The 21627-nt window shown below is 41.8% G+C and overlaps 1 protein-coding gene across 5 annotated transcripts in view; it reads right to left on the reverse strand.

The window, feature by feature from the left end:
- Positions 1–926: 926 nt before the first annotated feature.
- The window catches only part of LOC139763653 (cytosolic carboxypeptidase 2-like), a 112051-nt gene continuing 91350 nt past the window's right edge, over positions 927–21627 (reverse strand). For 4 of the 5 annotated variants that reach the window (XM_071689952.1, XM_071689943.1, XM_071689933.1 and 1 more), the window contains 11 exons: positions 20259–20372; positions 19417–19527; positions 18643–18812; positions 17803–17962; positions 17297–17524; positions 15600–15679; positions 15259–15412; positions 14007–14504; positions 4518–4644; positions 2224–2290; positions 927–2031 (listed from right to left, as the gene is read on the reverse strand). In XM_071689952.1, the coding sequence (XP_071546053.1) occupies positions 975–2031; positions 2224–2290; positions 4518–4644; positions 14007–14504; positions 15259–15412; positions 15600–15679; positions 17297–17524; positions 17803–17962; positions 18643–18812; positions 19417–19527; positions 20259–20372 (2766 nt within the window). In that variant the 3' untranslated portion in view covers positions 927–974. The remainder of the gene's footprint in view (positions 2032–2223; positions 2291–4517; positions 4645–14006; positions 14505–15258; positions 15413–15599; positions 15680–17296; positions 17525–17802; positions 17963–18642; positions 18813–19416; positions 19528–20258; positions 20373–21627) is intronic. The other variant, XM_071689969.1, reaches the window with a different exon arrangement.

Consider the following 21627-nt stretch of genomic DNA (forward strand, 5'->3'; position numbering starts at 1 on the left):
CTACCACGCTCTAGCATACACCCTAGTCTCTCCCCACCACACTCTAGCTCCCCAAGTACACCCCATCTCCCCTACTAATATCTAGTTTCACTTCACCCCAGCCTACCTGACCACACTCTAGCTTCTCCCAGTACATCCAAGCTTCCCCACCACATCTAAGCTCCAATGATACACCCTAGCTTCGCCTATCACACTCAACCCTTCCCTCAATACTCTTAAGTCACCCTTACCACAATCTGTATCCCCTCCCAATCACACTGCAGCTCCTCCCCAGGAAACCCTAGCCTCCTCAACACCCCCATTTCTCCTCCAGTTACCATGCTTCACTCATGATTCTTATTACCATACAGTGTTTCTCATTTTCCGTTAAATCAAATGAAAAGGACAATAAAACCATATATTTTCCAAAGACTATTTTTTCATCCTACTCTCGTGCATCAGACTGTGGTATAAACATACTAAACATTCCCTTTCACAAAAGAAAACCCCCAACCTTAAAGTTTTTTATTTACTCTCTTACATTAAGCACAGAGTGGCAGGTAGCTACACCAAAGGTCTACAAGTACAAATGTGGAAATGCTACAGAAGGACGTCGTGGCTGGCTGACAGAGCCAAACATTGGTCATGAGTTGAGCTTCGTCATTATACACCGCAAAAAGTTTTCTGTAACTTGATCAACAGACAAGAGCCAAGTGGAAAGCAATGGCTTAAAAATAATGATCTCAAAGGAAAAAGGTAACAAATATACTTCTTTTTAGTAGTGTTAGAGCCAGACCATCTCGCTTGGACCTTGAGTCTGTGTATGTCACTCTTTGTAACTTCAATTTTGTTATTGTGTGATCATGAATCATCTTGGAAAGATGTGTGCTGGACCGAAAACAGTATGAAAGTAAATGGCTTGTCTGTTGACACAAGAGATCAGTGAAGTGTGTGTGTGTGTGTGTGTGTGTGTGTGTGTGTGTGTGTGAAATTACCTAAGTAACTTTCTCTGGTGACGTCTTCTTAGTTACTTTGCTTTTGGTTTTCTTACCAATAACGATTTTGATTTTCTTCTTCACTTTCCCGTCAGACTGTGTACTTTCATACACCTTCTCATTCTCGTTGTCCACATTCAGGTTCTTCTTCGTGTCTTCAGCTTCTTTGCTTCCCTCGCTGTTATTTTTCCCCGGCTTGTCTTCCTTTCTCTTCTCCGAGTCCCTGGCTCCTCCGGCCGCCTTGACGGATTTCTTCTTCTTCACCTTCCCTTTCAGGTTCCTCGCTGCTATCAGCTCGGGAGTCTCTTGAGCAAAGGTGTCTAGGAACAGGGTATCACAAGCGGCAATGTCAGCACATAGCTGCTCCTCGTCGACGTCTCTGGTTCCAGCAGTGCCTTTGCTCACACCAACCCTCTTGCTGGACTTGCGGGTGCTGCCTCCACGAGGTGGGAGTGAGCCTTGTGTTCCCTCCCCAGAAGTACTGGTAGCGGAACTCACTCTGGGCACAGGAGGCACTGATAGCCTTAAAACAACCTCCTCTCCAGAGACCAAGAGGTCTTCACAGGGTCCCACGTCTAGCTGTGAGGGTTGAGATGAATACCGATGGTCGACACAGTGACCCATGTCCAGCTGTGAGGGCTGGGAGGAGTAGTGATGGTATGGGACATTGCCAGACTGGAATGGGTCGTTGAGCAACTCGATGGGGTCTACATTCGTGGATCCTCTAACCCACAGATAATTATCACATCCATCGTAAGGATTTCTGGTCTCGCAGTATAAGATATGTTTGTTGTCCTTATTCCTGTCATCTTGAAGGCACTGAAGGTACTTCTCATCATCCTTTTCCCTTTTCTTGTGCTTCATCTGGTCGCTGTATTTGTTGTCTCTGCGAGCGAGGGGTGACCTCTGCAGATGTGACGTTCCTCTTTGGATGATGTGGGCGGCTCTGACGGAGGAGTACAGGTTGGGTGGAGGTCTAAGTGGACGGGTGGGTCTTCGAGGGTCGTGGAGTCGTGTTTTGGCCACTACTGGCTCCAGAGCCTCCAGTCTCCTGATGCTGAAAATTGAAGGTCGATCAATTCTGCTAGAAATAAGTATACAAATAAACAATTACTCTACACTAAAAATAATCAATCTCGTAAATATAAGGGTACTAGAGTTGGTTACTTTATGGCAGAAATAATTATCTTTAACGAAATCACTTTAGTGAGAGCGAGGGAGGAACCTCCCGCAGCAGGGGTGGACCTACCTGGGTACCGGGAGCAGCAGGCGAGATGATGGGTGATCAGACTCCCAAAAGTTGCTCACACTTCCCTCTGTTGAAAGATGACCTGACTCTTAATTTGCGTACCATACACCCTGAAAACTATTTCAAACAAAAACTTGAATATCTAATACGTTTATGAAGATGATATAATATGATGGTGACACGAATCGTTATTATGTATTGGGTAATGAATTTCGGCGAGTTAGTTGCCCTGTTTATATCCCGGTGTCCTTATTATCATTATTATTATTATTATCATTATTATTATCATTATCATTATTATTATTATTATTATTATTATTATTATTATTATTATTATTATTATTATTATCATTATTATTATCATTATCATTATTATTATTATTATTATTATTATTATTATTATTATTATTATCATTATTATTATTATTATTATTATTATTATTATTATTATTATTATTATTATTATTATTATTCAACCCTAGGACATCTTTTATGGGGCTCCTGCAGCTTCTAAACTGCTCCCCAAGTAGGAGCAAGGGAATGATGGACTTTGGAGCCAGACGACCCTCTCCGGGACTGTACTTCTTTCTCGTTACCGAAGATGACACACATCACTGAAAGTGACTTCTCTTTCGCGATGCAAACACTTACAAGCAGAATCCAGTAACACCTATATATATATATATATATATATATATATATATATATATATATATATATATATATATATATATATATATATATATATATATCTTTTTTTTTTTTTTTCCCAAACTATTCGCCATTTCCCGCGTTAGCGAGGTAGCGTTAAGAACAGAGGACTGGCCTTTGTGGAATATCCTCACCTGACCCCTTCTCTGTTCCCTTCTTTTGGAAAATTAAAAAAAAAAAAGAGAGGGGAGGATTTCCAGCCCCCCGCTCCCTCCTCTTTTAGTCGCCTTCTACGACACGCAGGGAATACGTGGGAAGTATTCTTAATCCCCTATCCCCAGGGATAAATAAATATATATATATATATATATATATATATATATATATATATATATATATATATATATGTGTGTGTGTGTGTGTGTGTGTTTTCTGCTGGGGATCGAACTCACAACCCAGGGTCGATAAACGCTGCGTATCACCTTGCCACCCGGACCAGTCCGTCTATCGCTGCCTGGCTACACGATGTGTTGCTACGATGCGTTCATCGCAGTGCGCACACAGCTTTAAGGCAGCGTGACTTTGATATAAGAATATCACGTGTTTGGATGGAATATTCCTCGTCGATATCTAATCACTTCAGGGTAAAGGGCGGAGGGCCAGAGTGGACAAGGCCGTTGTCACTGTGGTGTGAGGGCCCCACTGGGTGCGGGTTGATGTTGATAATAATTGTCTGACGCAACAGAATTATGACGGAGTTTTTTTCCTTACAACAATAGGAAATTCCTATACGCGTCTTAGAAACTCTATAACAAAAAGTAGAAAATAAACACAGACCTAAAAAATTGAGATAAAATTCCAGAATTAAACTAAAAAAAAGTATTTACAATAGTTTTATCATTTAAATCAAATCAAATTTTACGGATTTTTCTCTTCTTCACTGACAAACAAGTCCCTTCCCGGACCTGGCAACACTGATACTGTTAGGTAAACAGTCTCACATGACCCGTCTAGTGACGTCACATGTTCGTTGCCGCTTCTCCCTGCCTTAAAGTCCTGAAAATCGTCATCAACAGGAAATTAAAGAAAATATTCTAAGTAGGAGGGAAGGATAATGAGGAGATTACTAGGATTCATCTCTTGACAATTCCCTAACTGGGAAGGCTGAGTGTGGGAGGGCTGGAGAAAGTTTGGGAGAGTTGAGTGAGAGGCAATGGTCGAGTGGTTGCTCTACAGTGGGTGAGAGGAGAGATGTGGCAAGGTGCAGGCGGAGTTTTGTGGAAGCTCCGGGTGACGACATATCCGAGCTATTGTTGAAAGAGAAACTTACCTCTGTTGACTGCCCGTTTGAAACAGACCAACAGTTACCTGTTGATGGAAACCATTTATCATGATACCTACAACACAATATTACAGTCAAGCGATGCCAGTCATTATTGCTGTCTCTGCCACCCCTTTCACCCAACGACAATTACAGCGAAATCTTGTCGTTTAAACCCCCCCTGAAGACGACTGTATGACCATTGAGGTAGGGGTGGGTATAGGTCAGGTCAAAGGCCAGGCTCCATCATGCCCAAGGGTCGTACCATCGTGGTCAAGAGACTAAAAACACATCAATCTCCAGCCAGTCAAGGATGCCTTACCTTCTGTATCACTGATGGCCAGCCTGGTGGCCATGAGCTCCCCCATGCGTTCCATGTAGCTCTTCGTCGTCCCTTCCAGGTATCCCCGAGACTCCTGGAGGTCTCGCACGTCTACCTCACACCCGTCCTGAGGGAGACACACACACACAGTCAGGTGCACAGCTCTTCCCGGGGAACCTAAGAGATATTAACATTATCTTAAAGACTCTTGGAAGCGAGTTCGTGTAGCCTCAGGACTACTCCAACAAGCTGGCTGGTGGCCACTGAACAGTCTGGTTCCCACTGAACTGTCCAGAGTACACTAAACAGTCCAGTGCCCACTTAACAGTCCAGTGCCTACTTAACAGTTCAGTGTTCACTCAACAGTTCAGTGCCCAGTCAACAGTGCAGTGCCCAGTCAACAGTTCAGTGCCCAGTCAACAGTGAAGTGCCCAGTCAACAGTGCAGTGCCCAGTCAACAGTGCCTCTCTCTCACCAGAGGAACAGGAATGAGGACAGTCACAGTGCTCCCAGCCTTCAACACTGACGTACAGATACAATTCCGATTATCATATGATGATGTTTTACCTGCAGTCTTGGCAGACTGATTCCAGGTTTTCTTTCTATCTTTTCAAAAGACATGGGAGACGCAGAGCAGATGAAAGAATTGTTCTTACAGCCTGGAATACACGTACACACACACACACATGCATACACTCGTGAGTCTGGACATCATGCAGAAGTTATGACAGTAATGTAGTACGAGTGTAGAACTCCTTCCCCATTCTGCATAAACAGGTAACGAAGTATTGTTAGACCCAATAAGCAATTCGTCACTGAAACATCATATATTCGTGATCGAAGACTAGATGTTTCCATCTGCTCCATCACTCGCCATTATCTTCAGGGTGGAGGCAGACGATACTACATTTACACGTTCTAAACTACATCCTTCACACTATGGTACTATGTCCTAAACCTTTACAGGTCAGGCCGAAGTCTATCTTTACCACATCCTCATCTTCACCACACCCTGGACACCACTTCCACCACACCCTGGACACCACTTCCACCACACCCTCATCTTCACTACACCCTGGACACCACTTCCACAAGATTATTTCGTTGCCCAAAAGTGAATGTTCACACAAATTTGAACTGACCGATTAAGTAATGTGTACGTCCTTTATATTTACTGATGCAGTTGTACTGTTTACCTTCCCTATTAAGTAAGTCCACAGTACGCTCTTCTGCTTTCCCTTTTGATCATTTCCACATTGTCAATGCTTCCCTCTTATTCAGCAACTTCCTTACATGATAAAGTCTGTGTTATGACTGTTTTTTGGTCTCTCATCAGTTATGGTTGACTGTGAACAGCCATCCTTTTGAAAAATTCGCTGAAAAAAAAAGAAAAAAACCAGCCATGATATTTTCTCTTAATCATTTGTTTCAGCTACTTCATCATCTGCCTTATCTGGTGCCACTAAGAGTGATTCCTTTCTGATTATTTCTTTTTGCTCGCCTCACAAAGGATGATGACCAAGAGCCGAGACTTAGAGAGAGAGAGAGAGAGAGAGAGAGAGAGAGAGAGAGAGAGAGAGAGAGAGAGAGAGAGAGAGAGAGAGAGAGTACTTAACCACGTAACTGAGACGATCTTTTGCCTAAAGACAGGGCCAGCGCGTAGCGCTCACCGCACGTCTTGTTTGTTCAACAATACTGTTTTTATCTGCCGTTGCCGTTGGTGAAATAATCGTCTGTTCTCAGTTCATCTAGGACTGACTTCAACCATGTGTCAAGTTTTCTTTTAGATGATTCTTTAGTTGACCTATACATATGTTTCTTACTTCGTCAGATGGAATATTTACATAGCCTTTCTAGCTTTCTTGTCGCCCTCTCGTATATTTACCTCTGAATTCCACAGTATTTTTACAATCTTAATAAATCTGTATTTTCCTTATCCGGTTGCCACACACTGCGTATCATGGGTCTTTCTCTTCTTTTTCTTCCAAAGTTGTAATATTTGAGTTCTTTAAAACCATTCAAGGCTGATCAGATGTTCCATCGCCTCAATAGTACTTATGAATTGAATCTAAAATTCTCTAACTTGTCTATATCCTTTTGTTTGGCTGGTAACTATGCGAAACGCTAGTATATTCAGTTTTGCTTATCTATACGTTGAATATTTTCATCAATAGTTTTCTGTCTTTTCTTACCGAACTGTCTCATTATCATACCGCTCATACGCAGCTCGATTATTTTATCTCCATATGTTCTATGAATTATTAGTGGGTCAGGCTCTTACTCCAGTGGGAATAAAGAGGTCCACTGCATCGCTTTCGTGGGACCAGTCCTTAAACACAGACTAGGAAAATTATTTGCTTGATAACTGATAACTGTGGCTGCAGGGACTGGTTTAATGGGATGGAGGAGGGCGAAATGCGGGTGATGTACACGCACGATCGTCTCGGTGTTCGCACTGATGTTTTTCGCTAACGATTGGTGTATGAGTTTATAGCCACTTTACGTGCGTTGAGCCTTGTGTATTTCTGGGCCTTTTGGACGAGCAGGTTTTTAGCCATCACACTCCAACAGATCTCTTTTTCCTTTTCTGCCTTTCTCACGTGTGATAATACAAGCAATGAAGGACACCTGTTGCTTCGCTGTTTTCGTGATGAGGAAAGTCATGACTGTGCAGATGATGCGAGGTGATGTAGCGATCAAGCCATTTGAACGAAGCAGGTTCGAAATGGCTTTCCTGAATATATTCTTTTTTTTTTTTTCGCAGGACGAGTTGAGCAACTAGACCATGTAAAGTATATCAAAGTCAAACGCTCGAGACTGAATAGAGGTTGTGTGATCATTGCTTGTGGTGAGTTGTGAAAGCTAACCAGCCGAAGCGTTGCGTTTCTTTCCCCCTACCTCCTTATATACAGTAGCCAACATGGCATGGGTGAGGGTATGCTCCTGTGGAAACCATGTTAGCTGGAAAGGTTAGATAAAACTGATTTAAAATGAAAGAAAAAATCAGAAGGGATTAATCTGAGTTCGCAGATGTTCGTAGACCCAAGTCTTAGATAGGGAAAGGTTTAAAGAAAGACAGAAAGACGAAGCAAGGAAATGGAATTCTGGAGCTTCGATGAGCAAGGAGGAAAGAAGTGTATCTTAACGACCAATCTTCATGTGACTGGTCGCCTCACGGAAACTAAAGGAAGCACCGGCCAGTCTCGCACCGCTATATATATATATATATATATATATATATATATATATATATATATATATATATATATATATATATATATATATATGTTAGTTAGGTAAATAGGTAAATTAGTGAAAACATTGTATTTTGACGTGAAAAAGTTTTATTATCGAAATTGAGGGAAAGGGATGTGAAAGCCTGAGTGCTGTATACAATGAAGGTAAACACTGACAGGGTTGTTGTTGGGGGTGATATGTCTAGTGGGGGTGGGGGTTGGTCAGGAGAGGTCACATGTTGAGGTCAACACAGGAACGAGACCCAAAGTCCTCAGTAGCAGAGGATGGGGGGTAGGAGGACGGAGTGGTGGTGGGGCTGAGGTGGGGTGAGGGGGTGGTGCGCATATTACCCTGACGCACTCCTGAGCCTGGTGGACCAGGGTGGGCTAGGGTGAAGCCGAACATAGGAGCTACAGTGAGCACCGACACCTGGTGTACGGAAGGGGCGCTCCAAAGGAAGGCTATGGGACCAACTTTCATTGTACGCGAAGTTATAGTGGACGGCAAAAAAGTCCTGTTGTGAGGTGAGTTTTTAGCGAGACTGATGGAGGGTGTGTGTGTGTGTGTGGAGTGTGGTGGATGGAGGAGTAGACACGTGTGGAGTCTATAAGGAGGCGTGGGCGGGTGGATGAGGCACGTGTGGAGTCTGTCAGGAGACGTGGGCGGATGGATTGTATGTGTGGAGTGTGTTCGGAGGCACGGACAGGTGGATTGGATGCATGTTTGTAGTGGCCATGAGAATGAAGTTATCCTGCATGATGTCATGAAATGTGGCTGATGACACATCACACACACACACCTGACGAAGCACCGTGACTCACAGCCTTCACGCTACACGCTTAGTGGGACAGAGAAACCTCAGAGGCGACTGCATTTTCTCATCTGTCTAGCCAAGGTACACCTGTCTATCTTGCCCAAGTACACCTGTCTATCTTGCCAAGGTACACCTGTCTATCTTGCCCAAGTACACCTATCTATCTTGCCAAGGTACACCTGTTGACCTTGCCAGGTACACCTATCTGCCTTTCCAAGGATACATCTGTCTATCTTGCCCAGGTACATCTACCTGTCCGCCTTGCCCAGGTACATCCGTCTACCTTGCCCAGGTACATCTGTTTACCTTGCCCAGGTACACCTACATGTCTGTCTTGCCCAGGTACATTTGTCTACTTGCTTAGATATACCTGTCTACCTTGCCCAAGTACACCTGTCTACAGCACCATTGAGGCAGGACGGAATTTAAGACAAGTCCTGGGTTAAGAAAAAAATAAGAGGGATATTTCGGAATGCATTAAGCTGGGGATCATATCAACCTGTTATATACAAAAATCTGTACGACATAGGGACGCCAAGGAGGTGATAACAGCGGGTGAAGATAATGGGAAGAACCATGACTGTCTGCCTGTAGAAGATATATGATGATATGTGAGATCTTGATGGGAACCAGTCGATTGATGGGAACCAGTGGGTAATGGGGACCAGTAGGTTGATGGGGACCAGTGGGTTGATGGGAACCAGTCGATTGATGGGAACCAGTGGATTGATAGGAACCAGTGGATTGATGGGAACCAGTGGATTGATGGGAACCAGTGGGTTGATGGGGACCAGTGGGTTGAAGAGGACTAGTGGGTTGATGGGAACCAGTGAGTTGAAGGGGAACAGTGGATTGAAGGGGACCAGTGTTTTTTTTCTTTTTTTAACGTCACCAGAAAAATCCTTTAAGATGAACATCCAGGAACGATATATATATATATTCCAATCCTTTTGTTTCATGTGAGTAAAAAGTCACTTTTGGCGAGGCTGTATCATCGTAAGTCAACGAAAGAAGATACAGTCTAGTCAAAGAACTCTCTCATCAAAGGAGTCCATCGCGTTCCTGCTAATGAATGTAGCGAAGCCTCGGAGCTGCAGCACAAATAATAATAATAATAATAATAATAATAATAATAATAATAATAATAATAATAATAATAATAGTAATAATAATAATAATGATTTACAGAGAAAGAGAGTATCTACTTACTAGTACATACGACGAAATTTTCTCGAAGGGCAGGAAAATATAGAAATACTAAGAACGGGTAGCGTGAGTCAGTGTTGTCAACTTAGCAGGTGAAGCTTCGAATCACAGTGAATGAACCAGGACTGCTGGATAACCAGATAACCGAGGTACGGGATTCGACTCAGCGATCGGTTATGAAGGGGCCAGATAGCTAGCTACTACGCCCATTGAGTCTATGAAGGATATCACCTGCTGTAAGGTAAGAAAACACAAAAACAAACAAATCACCAGCGGTAGGCTGCGGAACCATTTCCAGGGCCTAACTTCGTCAGCGTCTTGAACGTGCTCGACCGCCTCTGACCGATCTGTTCAGTACTCCCACCCACCCTCCTCCACGCGCTGCTGCTACTGGGAAAAAAAGAGCGAACGAAACTCGTCCACACACGGAACACATCCAAGGCAAATGATTCCAGGAATTATCAACACCTACTACCTCACCAGCCAAGTCCACGCCTCGGGGTCTCAGCAGCCACCAGATGTTCTGCAGTTAACACAATCAATGTTTTCCACCTGGTGTCCATCTATGTGGTACCAACGTCAATTGAAGCTTTGGCATATCGTACAATCTTTGCCTCCTCCCTCACACATTCACATCCTGGGTAAAGAGAGAGAGAGAGAGAGAGAGAGAGAGAGAGAGAGAGAGAGAGAGAGAGAGAGAGAGAGAGAGAGAGAGAGTATTGGACAGGTGGCAGGGACTATGAAAGAGAGTCAGACTGTGTGCCTCTATTTGTGTGCGAAAGAATGTGATTTTTTTTTATAGAGTTCAACTCACAAAACGTATTTCACGGACTGAAAACAAAATAAAGAAAACACAAGAAAATGAAAGAAAATAAAACGACGAAATGTACAACAAACAACGTCTTTGCCTAAGACAAAAATTAAGTAAATTACTGGGAACGGACAATACAATAACAGAACACAGATCTGAAAAACAAAAAAGACAATGGGTTATAGATTTTTTCCAGATGTGTTGGCGGCGCACGTACAGAAATAACGAAAGATATAGATAAAAAAAAACGATAAAAAATGGATGAAGGAGTGAGTGAGTGAAGGAGGGAGTGAGTGAGGGAAGGAGGGAGGAGGAAGGCTGGTATGAATGGCAAGTCAACAACACCAGTTGCAGGAGGGCGGGAGAGTCGGGTCAAGTGGTACGGGCGCTCGCCTTTAAGTCAGGGAGAGACGCTAGCGATACACCATAAACACATGGTTGACTGCAGGTACTGGTCGACACACCCGCAGCAGCAGCCCCTCCACCAATACTGCGCCCGGGACCTCCCTCTTGACTGACAGCCCCCACAAAAAATAATAACTGACTCGGTCCTAGGACGCGTGGCGATTGAATCTCTCCCTCTCACATACGAACCTCCCTCGCATAGTGGGTAGTGTTCTGACATATTAACCTTACAGTTCCATGTTCGAAGTTCCGCAATGGGTAAGCAGCCCACAGCCAACTTAATACATTAATCAAGTCCCTGACGTAAGGGTGATCATAACCGAGACGAAGAGAAATGCAGACGCGAGTGTAGAACTCTCCCCCCCCCCCCATAATGCACAAACACTACACACACGAACACTAAAAGCAAAACAGCTTAGGAATATATACGACCGAGGAGATTCAGGTCCTACAGCCAGCCGATATTTGGAGTAAGAAACTAAAAAACGAGTATTTCAAGATCAGGAAGAATGAACAGAGAACCTTGGAAAAGAATGTTATGGACAAGACAGAATATATATATATATATATATATATATATATATATATATATATATATATATATATATATATATATATATAGTGCCTATCTTTAACAAAGGACAATGGGACAATGGGCTGAATTACAGACGGGTCTCTCTTCTCGAACACGGTCTGCAAAACACAGTCCAAGATAAATGACTTAACTTTCCAAGATGAAACCATCTAAATCAAGGACAACATGGCTTAAAGGAAAGGGGATCATATGTAGAAAAATCTCTTATACTCCTGTGAGAGAGAGAGAGAGAGAGAGAGAGAGAGAGAGAGAGAGAGAGAGAGAGAGAGAGAGAGAGAGAGAGAGAGAGAGAGAGAGAGAGAGAGAGAGAGAGAGAGAGAATCTGATTTACACAAAAGAGAAAGATTAGTAGACTGTATTATCTTCCTGGACTGCCAGAAAGCATTTGACGGTATACCACAAAGGAGGCTGGTGAACATGCTGGGAGTCTTCTGGCATAAGGGGAGAAAAAAGGGGCAAAGACTTCGATGAAGAGAAAATGACTTCGTGGAAATGAACTACTAAGAGGCAAGCACGAAAAGTCTTCCCGAAGTCGATTGGTAGTGTCCCAAAAGGCGTCCTTCGATGTATGTAAATGACTTGCCATAAGAACCGGATTTATATATGAATTTGTATTTCATCATCTACGTCAACGAACCAGGGAGAGGACTCACTATAGAGACTCGCAATTCGCCAACAATACGAAAATCAAGAAACATGTAGAACGTAAAGAATGATCAGGATTGCATCAACTTACAAGGGGACATAAACAAACTCCAAAGTTGGTTTGATACTACGCGATGAAATTCAACCCAGGTAGATGAAAATCAATAAGGTTGAGACAATATGAAAGAAGGTCTCAGAATGAAAATGATTCAGCAGGGAATAAGCTGCAGGAATCTGTGTGGGTGTGAGGGACTTGAGAAACTGTCATTGTCTCTAATCTGACGTCATAGTCCCAACTTAAAGAGAGCGAGTGATGACAGCAAACTGCCTGCTGGCAACATTAGAATTAAATTCGAGTACGTGGATAATGAAATACTCAGCAAACTATCCACAGCGTATATAAGGCCCAGTAGAATATACCTCTCAATTTTGGTCAACGCACTTCAGGAAATACAAAGAAATAAATAGAAAAGGTCCAGAGGAGGACAATAAAGATGGTACGAGAATTAAGAGAGCTGAGTTACAGTGAAGAGTCAGAGGTTATACATTTTACCACCTTTGAAGAGAGGAGTAAGGGGCGGGTTGATCAAAACCTTGAAATTTCTAAACCTGTTCAATGACAACGATAGTGTAAAGTCGAAAGACGTATTGGGAGATGAACTACATACCATGACATGAAACTAAGCCAAAACTGTTAGAAAAGATTTGAGTAAATACTTTAATATTATCAGACTAATGGACGATTGGAATGATAATCTAACTGATGATCTTGCAAATGCTAATAAAGTACCAAAGTTTGAAAAACTGTACAACAGCAAAGGGTGTTCAAGTGTTGGGGGCTCTACAAGTGTAGAACTCCTTCCACGTACTGTACGAGTAAATACGTACACACACTGACACATACACACACACACACACACACACCCACGTACGATCATTGATAAAAGATTCAGTAGACATGTCATGCCTCCAGCAGACACGACTTGAGGTGGAGCGAGACATCATAGCGGGCGTATTTCTGAAACACGGTCTCTATCTAAGAAACACGTCCGCACACGACAAGGAATTATGTCATAAGTTACCAATACAAAATACGTAGAAAATTACAGTTCAAGAGATTAAAAAAATTATGCGAGTTAAAAGTGGTGTATATACATAAGGGAAAAAACTACTTTTTTTACAGTGTCAGTTGAGTTGGCGATCATGATGCAGGTGAACCAGCACTACTGGGATCAATACGTTCCAGGTAGGAAGAGGATGAGGAAGGTGAGGAGGAGGAGGAGGAAGAGAAGGACCTGCAGGATGTGGTGAGGGGTATCTGTAGTCACAGAGATGGAAAAAGTACTCCGTCCTTGGTCCCAACGATGAATTCTCCATGCTGAGAATTCACGTGTTACTTTGTCCAAGAAGAATGAACCTCAAGCATTGTGGATGAGAATATTCAAAATTGTCTTTACGTGAGCAAAGCTTGTATCAAAGTGGTGACGGTGAATACCCAAAGAGGAATTCAAAGCAAGATAAATAAGTGAGTGAATAAGCAAAATATTGATTCATATATATATATATATATAATATATATATATATATATATATATATATATATATATATATATATATATATATATATATATATATATATATATATATTCAAAGATCCTCTTGACAAGTAATGACAAGAAAATTTGATCCGACTGTCAAGACAGACGCGAAGGTCTAAGACTTCTTTCACTGCCATGTATGGTGACTGTACATAAGGGGACATTGTGGCAGACGTACGCTGTGGCTGGAGGGCTCCTTGTGTTTGCTGTTGTGGAGTCTGTGTGCTAAGGTCTCGTTCACAGAGCCAGTGGTGGGTTTCTCTGACGGGGCAGGAGAGCAGGAGGAGGAGGAAGACCCCTCTCGGGTGGCTGAGGAGGACTGAAGGGGAGGACGGATCAGGCTGTAACTAGACCTGCGCAGTGGGGGAGCGGAGCAGGGCGTGGGCAGGGCCTCCTCCAGCTTGTACTGCGTCGGCCTCAGGCTCGTGCGTCCTGAGCTGAGGTCGAGGGCACTGCTCGAGGTCGTGGGCCTCTCCAGGACTTTCCTGTGGTAGGGCTTGGCGTCTGATGGGGTCTTGAAGCTTGTGTCGTCAAGGAGGGCCTCTGCCGTCGCGGACACGCCACCGCCCAGTCGGTCTCTGAGTCGGTCGGATGGTTCTCGACAGCTGGTCACCGGGGACCCCGAGGAACCAGATCGACTGTGCTGTAAGGTCTTCGTCCGCCTCTCACTCTTATCCTGAAAGGATCAGTAAATGGTATAGAAAGCGGCTTTACCGACCGTTAGACACCCGTCACTCTAAACACAATATTTGATTAGTTAAAAATAAATACTTTGCAACTAGAACTTTTAATAAACTTAAATAATTTTTCAAGATTCTAAGAGGTATTCCAATTACATGTAGGTGACACAGAGAGGGTGAGGAAACTTTTATGGTAAAGGAATATCAATATGCGTCTACTATGGCCCTATTGTTTAACCATTCTCGCCCCTTTTATCTCTTCCTGTCCACCCTCCGTCCCCTCTAATCTACCCACTTCACGTACGCTAACTCAAATTACGGTCTGGTAAATCCTCCTCTGATCACTTCCTGCACCATCCCAGCCAGAGAACAGAGAGGCTCGTATTAAAACTGGCATAACTTTTCCCTATCACTCAGGATTGGTAAGCCTTTGACGAGTTAGCAGACCTCTTCATAAGGTGGCGAGGGACGTGTCTAAGTGGCGCCACAGCTTTACCATCCGTTCAAACCTGCATACCAGGTTACCTGGCAGTCTCTACACTGACTGGTTGAGGTCCATACGAGGCATATCAAACCAGTTTAACTGTAAGTCTATAAACTGACTGGCAGAGACTTCTTGACAATGAGATCAAGTTAATTCATTCATCTTCACACTGAGCAGTGACTCTCTCTCTCTCTCTCTCTCTCTCTCTCTCTCTCTCTCTCTCTCTCTCGTATTGAAGGGAACGTAGGAGACTGGAAGGTGCTTACCATCCTCATCTGTGTGGTGACCTTCTCCACCACCTGCGCCACGCTGCTCCTACCTCCTCCAGCCTTCTTCCTGGTGCTCCTCATCACCTTCTTCTTCCTCATCCTCACCGGAGTAGCTTGTCTATCTGAGTCCCCGCTGCTCGAGTTACTCTCACTTAAAATAGATAAAATAAATCATTGTATCTACTTTTTTTATATACCAAAGGAATGGCCATATATCAAAAACTTTCAGTGTTGAAAACAACAGCAAAACATATGTGATTCATGAGATGGAAAACTGAATGGAGCGAGTGATTCAAAAGTGACTGACTATTCAACGATTTTTACAGACATTCTCTCACCTTAAGTCAATGGACGCTGGCTCGTCTGCGTTGGAACCCTTCTTGATCAGTCTAGACCAGAGTTTATTTCGAAGTTTTTCCTTCATGTCTGTAATATATATTGCAATTACTATCGCACTGAGTCTTTAGAGTTCATGGTAATGCAAAATAACTCATTCTAGTCGACTCTAATCATTTTAAGTCACTTTCTAATTTTTTTTTCATATCTCACAGAACAGACGAATTTGTCATCAGTAAAACTTACCCCATAAAATTATTCCAATGATGGCAGAGAAAAGAATATATCCTTGAGAAATGGTGACAAATGTACAGACTGCAGTAAGAGCATAAAGGCAGATAAAGTTTTCAAAAGCAACCTGCAAGACATATATGACGACACAGTTGAAAGCGAAATCTGATTTGTCCAGACTTGCCTGCCTGCCTGCCGATTGGTTGTTGGTTCCAAAAAGGCTGGTCGCTCAAGTTGTGTATTTTCACTCACTCTCGTCCTTCTTTTCATGCCTGTACCAATGATTCATTTCGGTATCTGACTAATCCTTCAACTCTTATTCTATTGTTCCCATTTCAGATTACCTCTGAGGATCTTCCGTCTTTCCTATCCCACACGAAGAACCAACCATGCAGACGATGCTTAGCTCGTTATTAAACCATATATATATATATATATATATATATATATATATATATATATATATATATATATTTTTTTTTTTTGTCAATTCCTCACGTGTTTATATTACTTAATATTTATCGGTCTCTGCTTAAAAAAAATTTCTTTCATTTCAGTAATGCTGTTCATAAATTGTTTTTTTTCTCTTTCACCTACTTTAAACCACGTCACTCAAGTCTCAGATATGTTTACAATATCAATACTAAAAAACGCCCACATTTTCAAGCGATGCTGTTCGCCCTCCTCCAAACCATTTCGTCTTTACCTCAGGCCAGACCACCTCGTTTGGACCTTGGGTCTGTGTGGTCTGTGCATTCATGTAACTCCATGCAACTCGACAAACGCATCTTCGCTGCACTTTCGACACTAGTGCCAAGTTAGCTCCAGATAGTCTATACATCTGGTGTAAGTAACAATGGTAACTGTAGCCATCTCACTCTTATGACGTGAGAAAAAAAATGGACCAAATTTGCGAATGTCACAGACGAAAGCTTTTCCATTTTTTCTTTTGCCCCATTTACTTTATTTTTCTTTTTAGGCAAAGTTTACCAGGACCTGTACAGAAAGACATCAATCTACTTGACAATAAAAAGAAATCTATCTAATGCAGAACACAGTCATAAGTGAACTTACCTTCACCTTCAATCATCAAAATTAAATCAGCGTCTTTGTTTGTGTGACTAAATTCTTTGTGTATGTATCACTGAGTCTTCTTATGTAATATAAACATAATCATACGATACTTTCTCATTAGATTAGTAGTACAAAGGGCCTATTTCACATATAAATTTATCAGCACACAAATAAATTCTGACAATACATTTCTAGAGATAGGATTAGTTTCATGGGTGACTTGCTTGCTGATACTATTACTAATATGTAAAAAAAAAAAATTATCATTTCTTAACGAGATGCAAATCAATGTGATCGAAGATATACTCAATGAGATGTAATTAAACCACGTCACAATAATGAGGCTTAACTGAAGATAAAAACTTCGTTAAGAAATAAGTAATTAAGTTAATACCTTGACAGGCTGGGGATCGAAATATTCTGATAGTGTTTCGCAGAACTGGCGTCCCATAGAGAGGAAGTCGTATATATTGTAGTGGGTGCCGGCCCGGGGCCCCTCCGAAGCTCCACCGAAGGAGGCCTCCATCGTGTAGGAATGGAGGACCCCCATCATCCACACTACGACCCGGGCTGTCCCCTCCTTGCACCGGTGGACTTTGAACTTGCAACTTCTGAAGCTAAACTGGAAAGGGGCAGAAAACGAAGCTTGGACAATAGGTTAACTAGATATGAACAATTAAAAGTTATTTCTTAAAACGTACAAATGTTATATTGTTTCAACAAGAGAAGAAAGATGGCTTTGAGACTCGTAAGAATATTATGGCAATCCTCGACAACCAGGAGATATTAAAAGGAAATTATAGGTGGCAGTGTGTTGGTGATGGGACAGTACACAGTGTTTGTGTGTGTGTGTGTGTGTGTGTGTGTTAGAGACAGAGGTGTCGCGACGGCCAAACCCACCTTGTCTCCACCGTTGTAGTGGAGAAGCAGCGGGAAGATCTGCTCTCGGAGGTGATTGTCCTGGTTCCTCCTGTTCTCACAGCCATACAGGAAGATGTTGTGCTTCCTCGAGTGGGCGTGGAAGTCTCCATACATCACCACGCCGTGTTCATCCATCAACCTGCACAGAAGGGGAAAAGAAATGGAGATTGTGTTCTTTAACACGTCTGCCAGATTCAGTTTAGATTTAAAATTTGTTTTGAATGGACAAATTTCTTCTATACTATACCTCCACTAAGCTTAATAGTTTCCAGAAAGAAAAGTATAGCAAATATCATGCAATGTTTTCAGTAAAGCAAATCTAGCAGGATATAAAACTAGGATTTGTGATATTTATGTATTACAGGAGATCTACACAGACACCCCCTTGAGAAATTTGCCTTTTATTAAACGTTCACAGAGGGTAAGAGGATAACTCACTTGCTAAAGTCATTTTTTCAGTATTTCGCTTTATCATATATACACAAACAATTTAAAATCATATCGCATTATAATACTAAACTTTTAGTTAATACCTCACAATCTTTATGGTCTATTAGTTCGTACGTTAGATCCAACAGTATACAGGAGGAGAGTTAATGCACTTGGTAACAACAGATCACATTTATAGTGACAAATGATTGCTGCTGTTTGTGCTGTGTGAACTCATCTACGGAAAGTTCTTATGGAAGTAATGGATGTTTTCTGATCTGCATCCTACAGTGCCTTTCTACTTCCTTTCTCTTATCATTTTATAAGGCAATAAAAGCCACACTCATCTGTACTCAGAATAACAAGTAGGCATCACCAGCTGGTACTGACCTTCTCACCATGGCCTTGGTGTGCCAGATGGCTGGGAACATCTCCTTCACGACCATCTTGTACTGACGGTTCAGGTCACGACCCACCAGTGAACACCGGTGGTTCCCTACCACCACACCGTCGGGGTTCAGCATGGGGATCACCTTGAAGATGAACTGATTCCGAAGTTCCTGAGCAAGAAAGAATATATATGTATATATATATATATATATATATATATATATATATATATATATATATATATATATATATATATATACATCGATAATGTTTATGTTGTTGAGAGACAACACTATCGTTATGATCGTCGTCATGTGGTTGGTTCGACGTTTCTGACAACCGTCAACTTAAACGGTCACTCAGTTACTGTAGTGACAATTCCATCACACAGTGGGCACTGCGTGGAAAGGCTGAGTAAACAATTAACAAAAAAAATTGGTTAAGATTTCCCGCAACACCTCACCCAAAGAACGACATAATAAATAATGTAAAATCAAACTTAACAAATGGTCAAAAAATTCTTTTACATTTCAGGAGTGGTGAAGAATGGCATAGCCTAAATGAGGGAACTATCAAATACGGACAGGATACAGATATTCAAATGATGTATGACAGAAGATAAAGTTCAAGAGACCGGGGTCCCCCCACGAGTGAAGAACTCAATCATGTACACATGGGCACTTACATACCACAGGCCACCTAGCTCGCCTCCCTCTGACAGCCTGATACACACATTCAAACTCGTGAACCACACGAAGAGGAGGGGTAACTTACGTGAGCCTTTGGATGGTCAGCCGTGAGGAAGTCCAGAACCCCCTTCATGATCCAGGACGAAGGCGTTTCGCCCGGGTGGACGCGGGCCGTCAACACCACCGCTCTCTTCTTCTGCCAGATGATGAAAAGATCATGGTTACAGCATTAGGTTACACTGGGGAGGAGGCAATAATTTATCATGCATGCTTCGGTATAGCGGTACATTCTCACTACGTCTGAAGGGAGAAGGTGAATTTACAGCCCACGTAACAGAGCTCCTGAGATAGTGTTCAATACGTCTCCGTGAATTACTTCTGCCTTTATACCAAACTATTTTCCTCTGCTGACACTCTCATTCCCTTGCACAAGCACTATCAAGAGCAGTTCTTAATCCCAGTTTATACATGACTTCATCAGCGTACTCCTTCCAGCTGTCGAATGTCCTCTATACGCAGCTCACATTACCCTGGCCTTTCCTACTTTGACAAGTCGTCTTAAAACCTCAATCCTAGGCTAGCAACAGGAGGCTGGCCGTCCCCGATGAGGGTGATGATGTGATGTGAACATCAAAGCTAGTCTTGCAAAAATCAAAGGCCAAATTGAGAGTACAAAAACGAATATTTCCTGAAGTATTTCAGGAAGGCAGAATAAATAACACATCCCTGATGAACATGAACACTTCTAATAATGCTGTCGTCTGCCATGAACATGATGGTATATACCAATCGTTTACCACTGATGCCTAGGAACTAACATGAACAAAGACTGATATACATGGTGAAGGTCGTGGGTAGTTAGATCTAACAAGGTACTCTTGTTGTGTAAGTACAGACGGATTAGGGTGGCCGAGGAGGGCTCCTCACCTTGCCTTCGTCTTCTGCCTCTGGACTGGTGATAGTCAGGAGGTAGACAGGGTTGCCAGCTAAGGATCGGCACAGGATACGTTGCCGACACACACTCGACTTGAAGGAATCATTCTGTAAGCGTTGACAAAAGAAAAATCTTCACGACATAGTTCTAGATATCTTGGAATAACATCCTGCCTCTGTGTAGTCAGAAGAAAATATCAAAAATCCCAAGTTTTCTTTTTCAATTCATGGTTGTAAGTAGAAAAAGAAAAAAATACATACATATCGTCTTGCAGCGTTCTACATAGACTTAAGTAACTACTGTTGCTCCAGCAGATGCATCTGATAGATATTAAACTCTTGTACAAACGAGAATGAAGACTTAACATTCTAGGAAGGTGATAGAGAAGGGTAGACTGAGATATATAGAGACAGCCGCACATTACAGGTAGAGGAGAAGATACGAACAAGGAACAGTTCCTGCGTTGTCTTCAGTCTGCAACACTGGAGAAAATGAGAGTCAGTTCTTAGTAAAGATTCTTTTTCTCAAACGTGCAATGAATGACAGGTAAAGAAGATGACTTCGCGTGGAAAAAATATGATAATGATTGACAAAAAGTGTTTAGGTCACTGGATAGATAAGGAGAGGGAAAGAATGTTGTCCAGTGGACACAACAGTAGTGATAGTGTTTTAGACAAAGGTTTTGATAGCTTCTAGGCTCTGGTTAGTTCTTGTCAGGACGCATCAAACATTGGAAGCTTTTATAAGTAACGTAATATATATATATATATATATATATATATATATATATGTATATATATATTCTTCTTTTCTTTCAAACTGTTCGCCATTTCCCGCATTAGCAAGGTAGCGTTAAGAACAGAGGACTGGGCCTTTGAGGGAATACCCTCACCTGGCCCAAGTCTCTGTTCCTTCTTTTGGAAAAAAAAAAAAAAAAAATATATATATATATATATATATATATATATATATATATATATATATATATATATATATATATATATATATATTTCGAAGTTTCATGTAACCTATTAGAAATTATATAAATTTCTCTGTCGACAAAAAGCCGTAGAGAAACTATGTAAATCTAATTACTAAGAAAAACTGATAAACACTAGATTTGATCAACAGAAAGTACACTGAAGATAAGAACTGTTATATATATATATATATATATATATATATATATATATATATATATATATATATATATATATATATATAAAGGAAAACAGATATACAGCATTGCCATACAAATTAGACAGAGAAACCTTGACACCTCCCCCCCCTGGTCTGGGTAACGTAAATAACAATAATGCAAACAAATCACAAAAAAGAACACTTGACTCGTGAATATACAAG

Source organism: Panulirus ornatus, chromosome 3 (genome assembly GCF_036320965.1).
Source record: "Panulirus ornatus isolate Po-2019 chromosome 3, ASM3632096v1, whole genome shotgun sequence".
In the NCBI taxonomy this organism is placed as follows: Eukaryota; Metazoa; Arthropoda; class Malacostraca; order Decapoda; family Palinuridae; genus Panulirus; species Panulirus ornatus.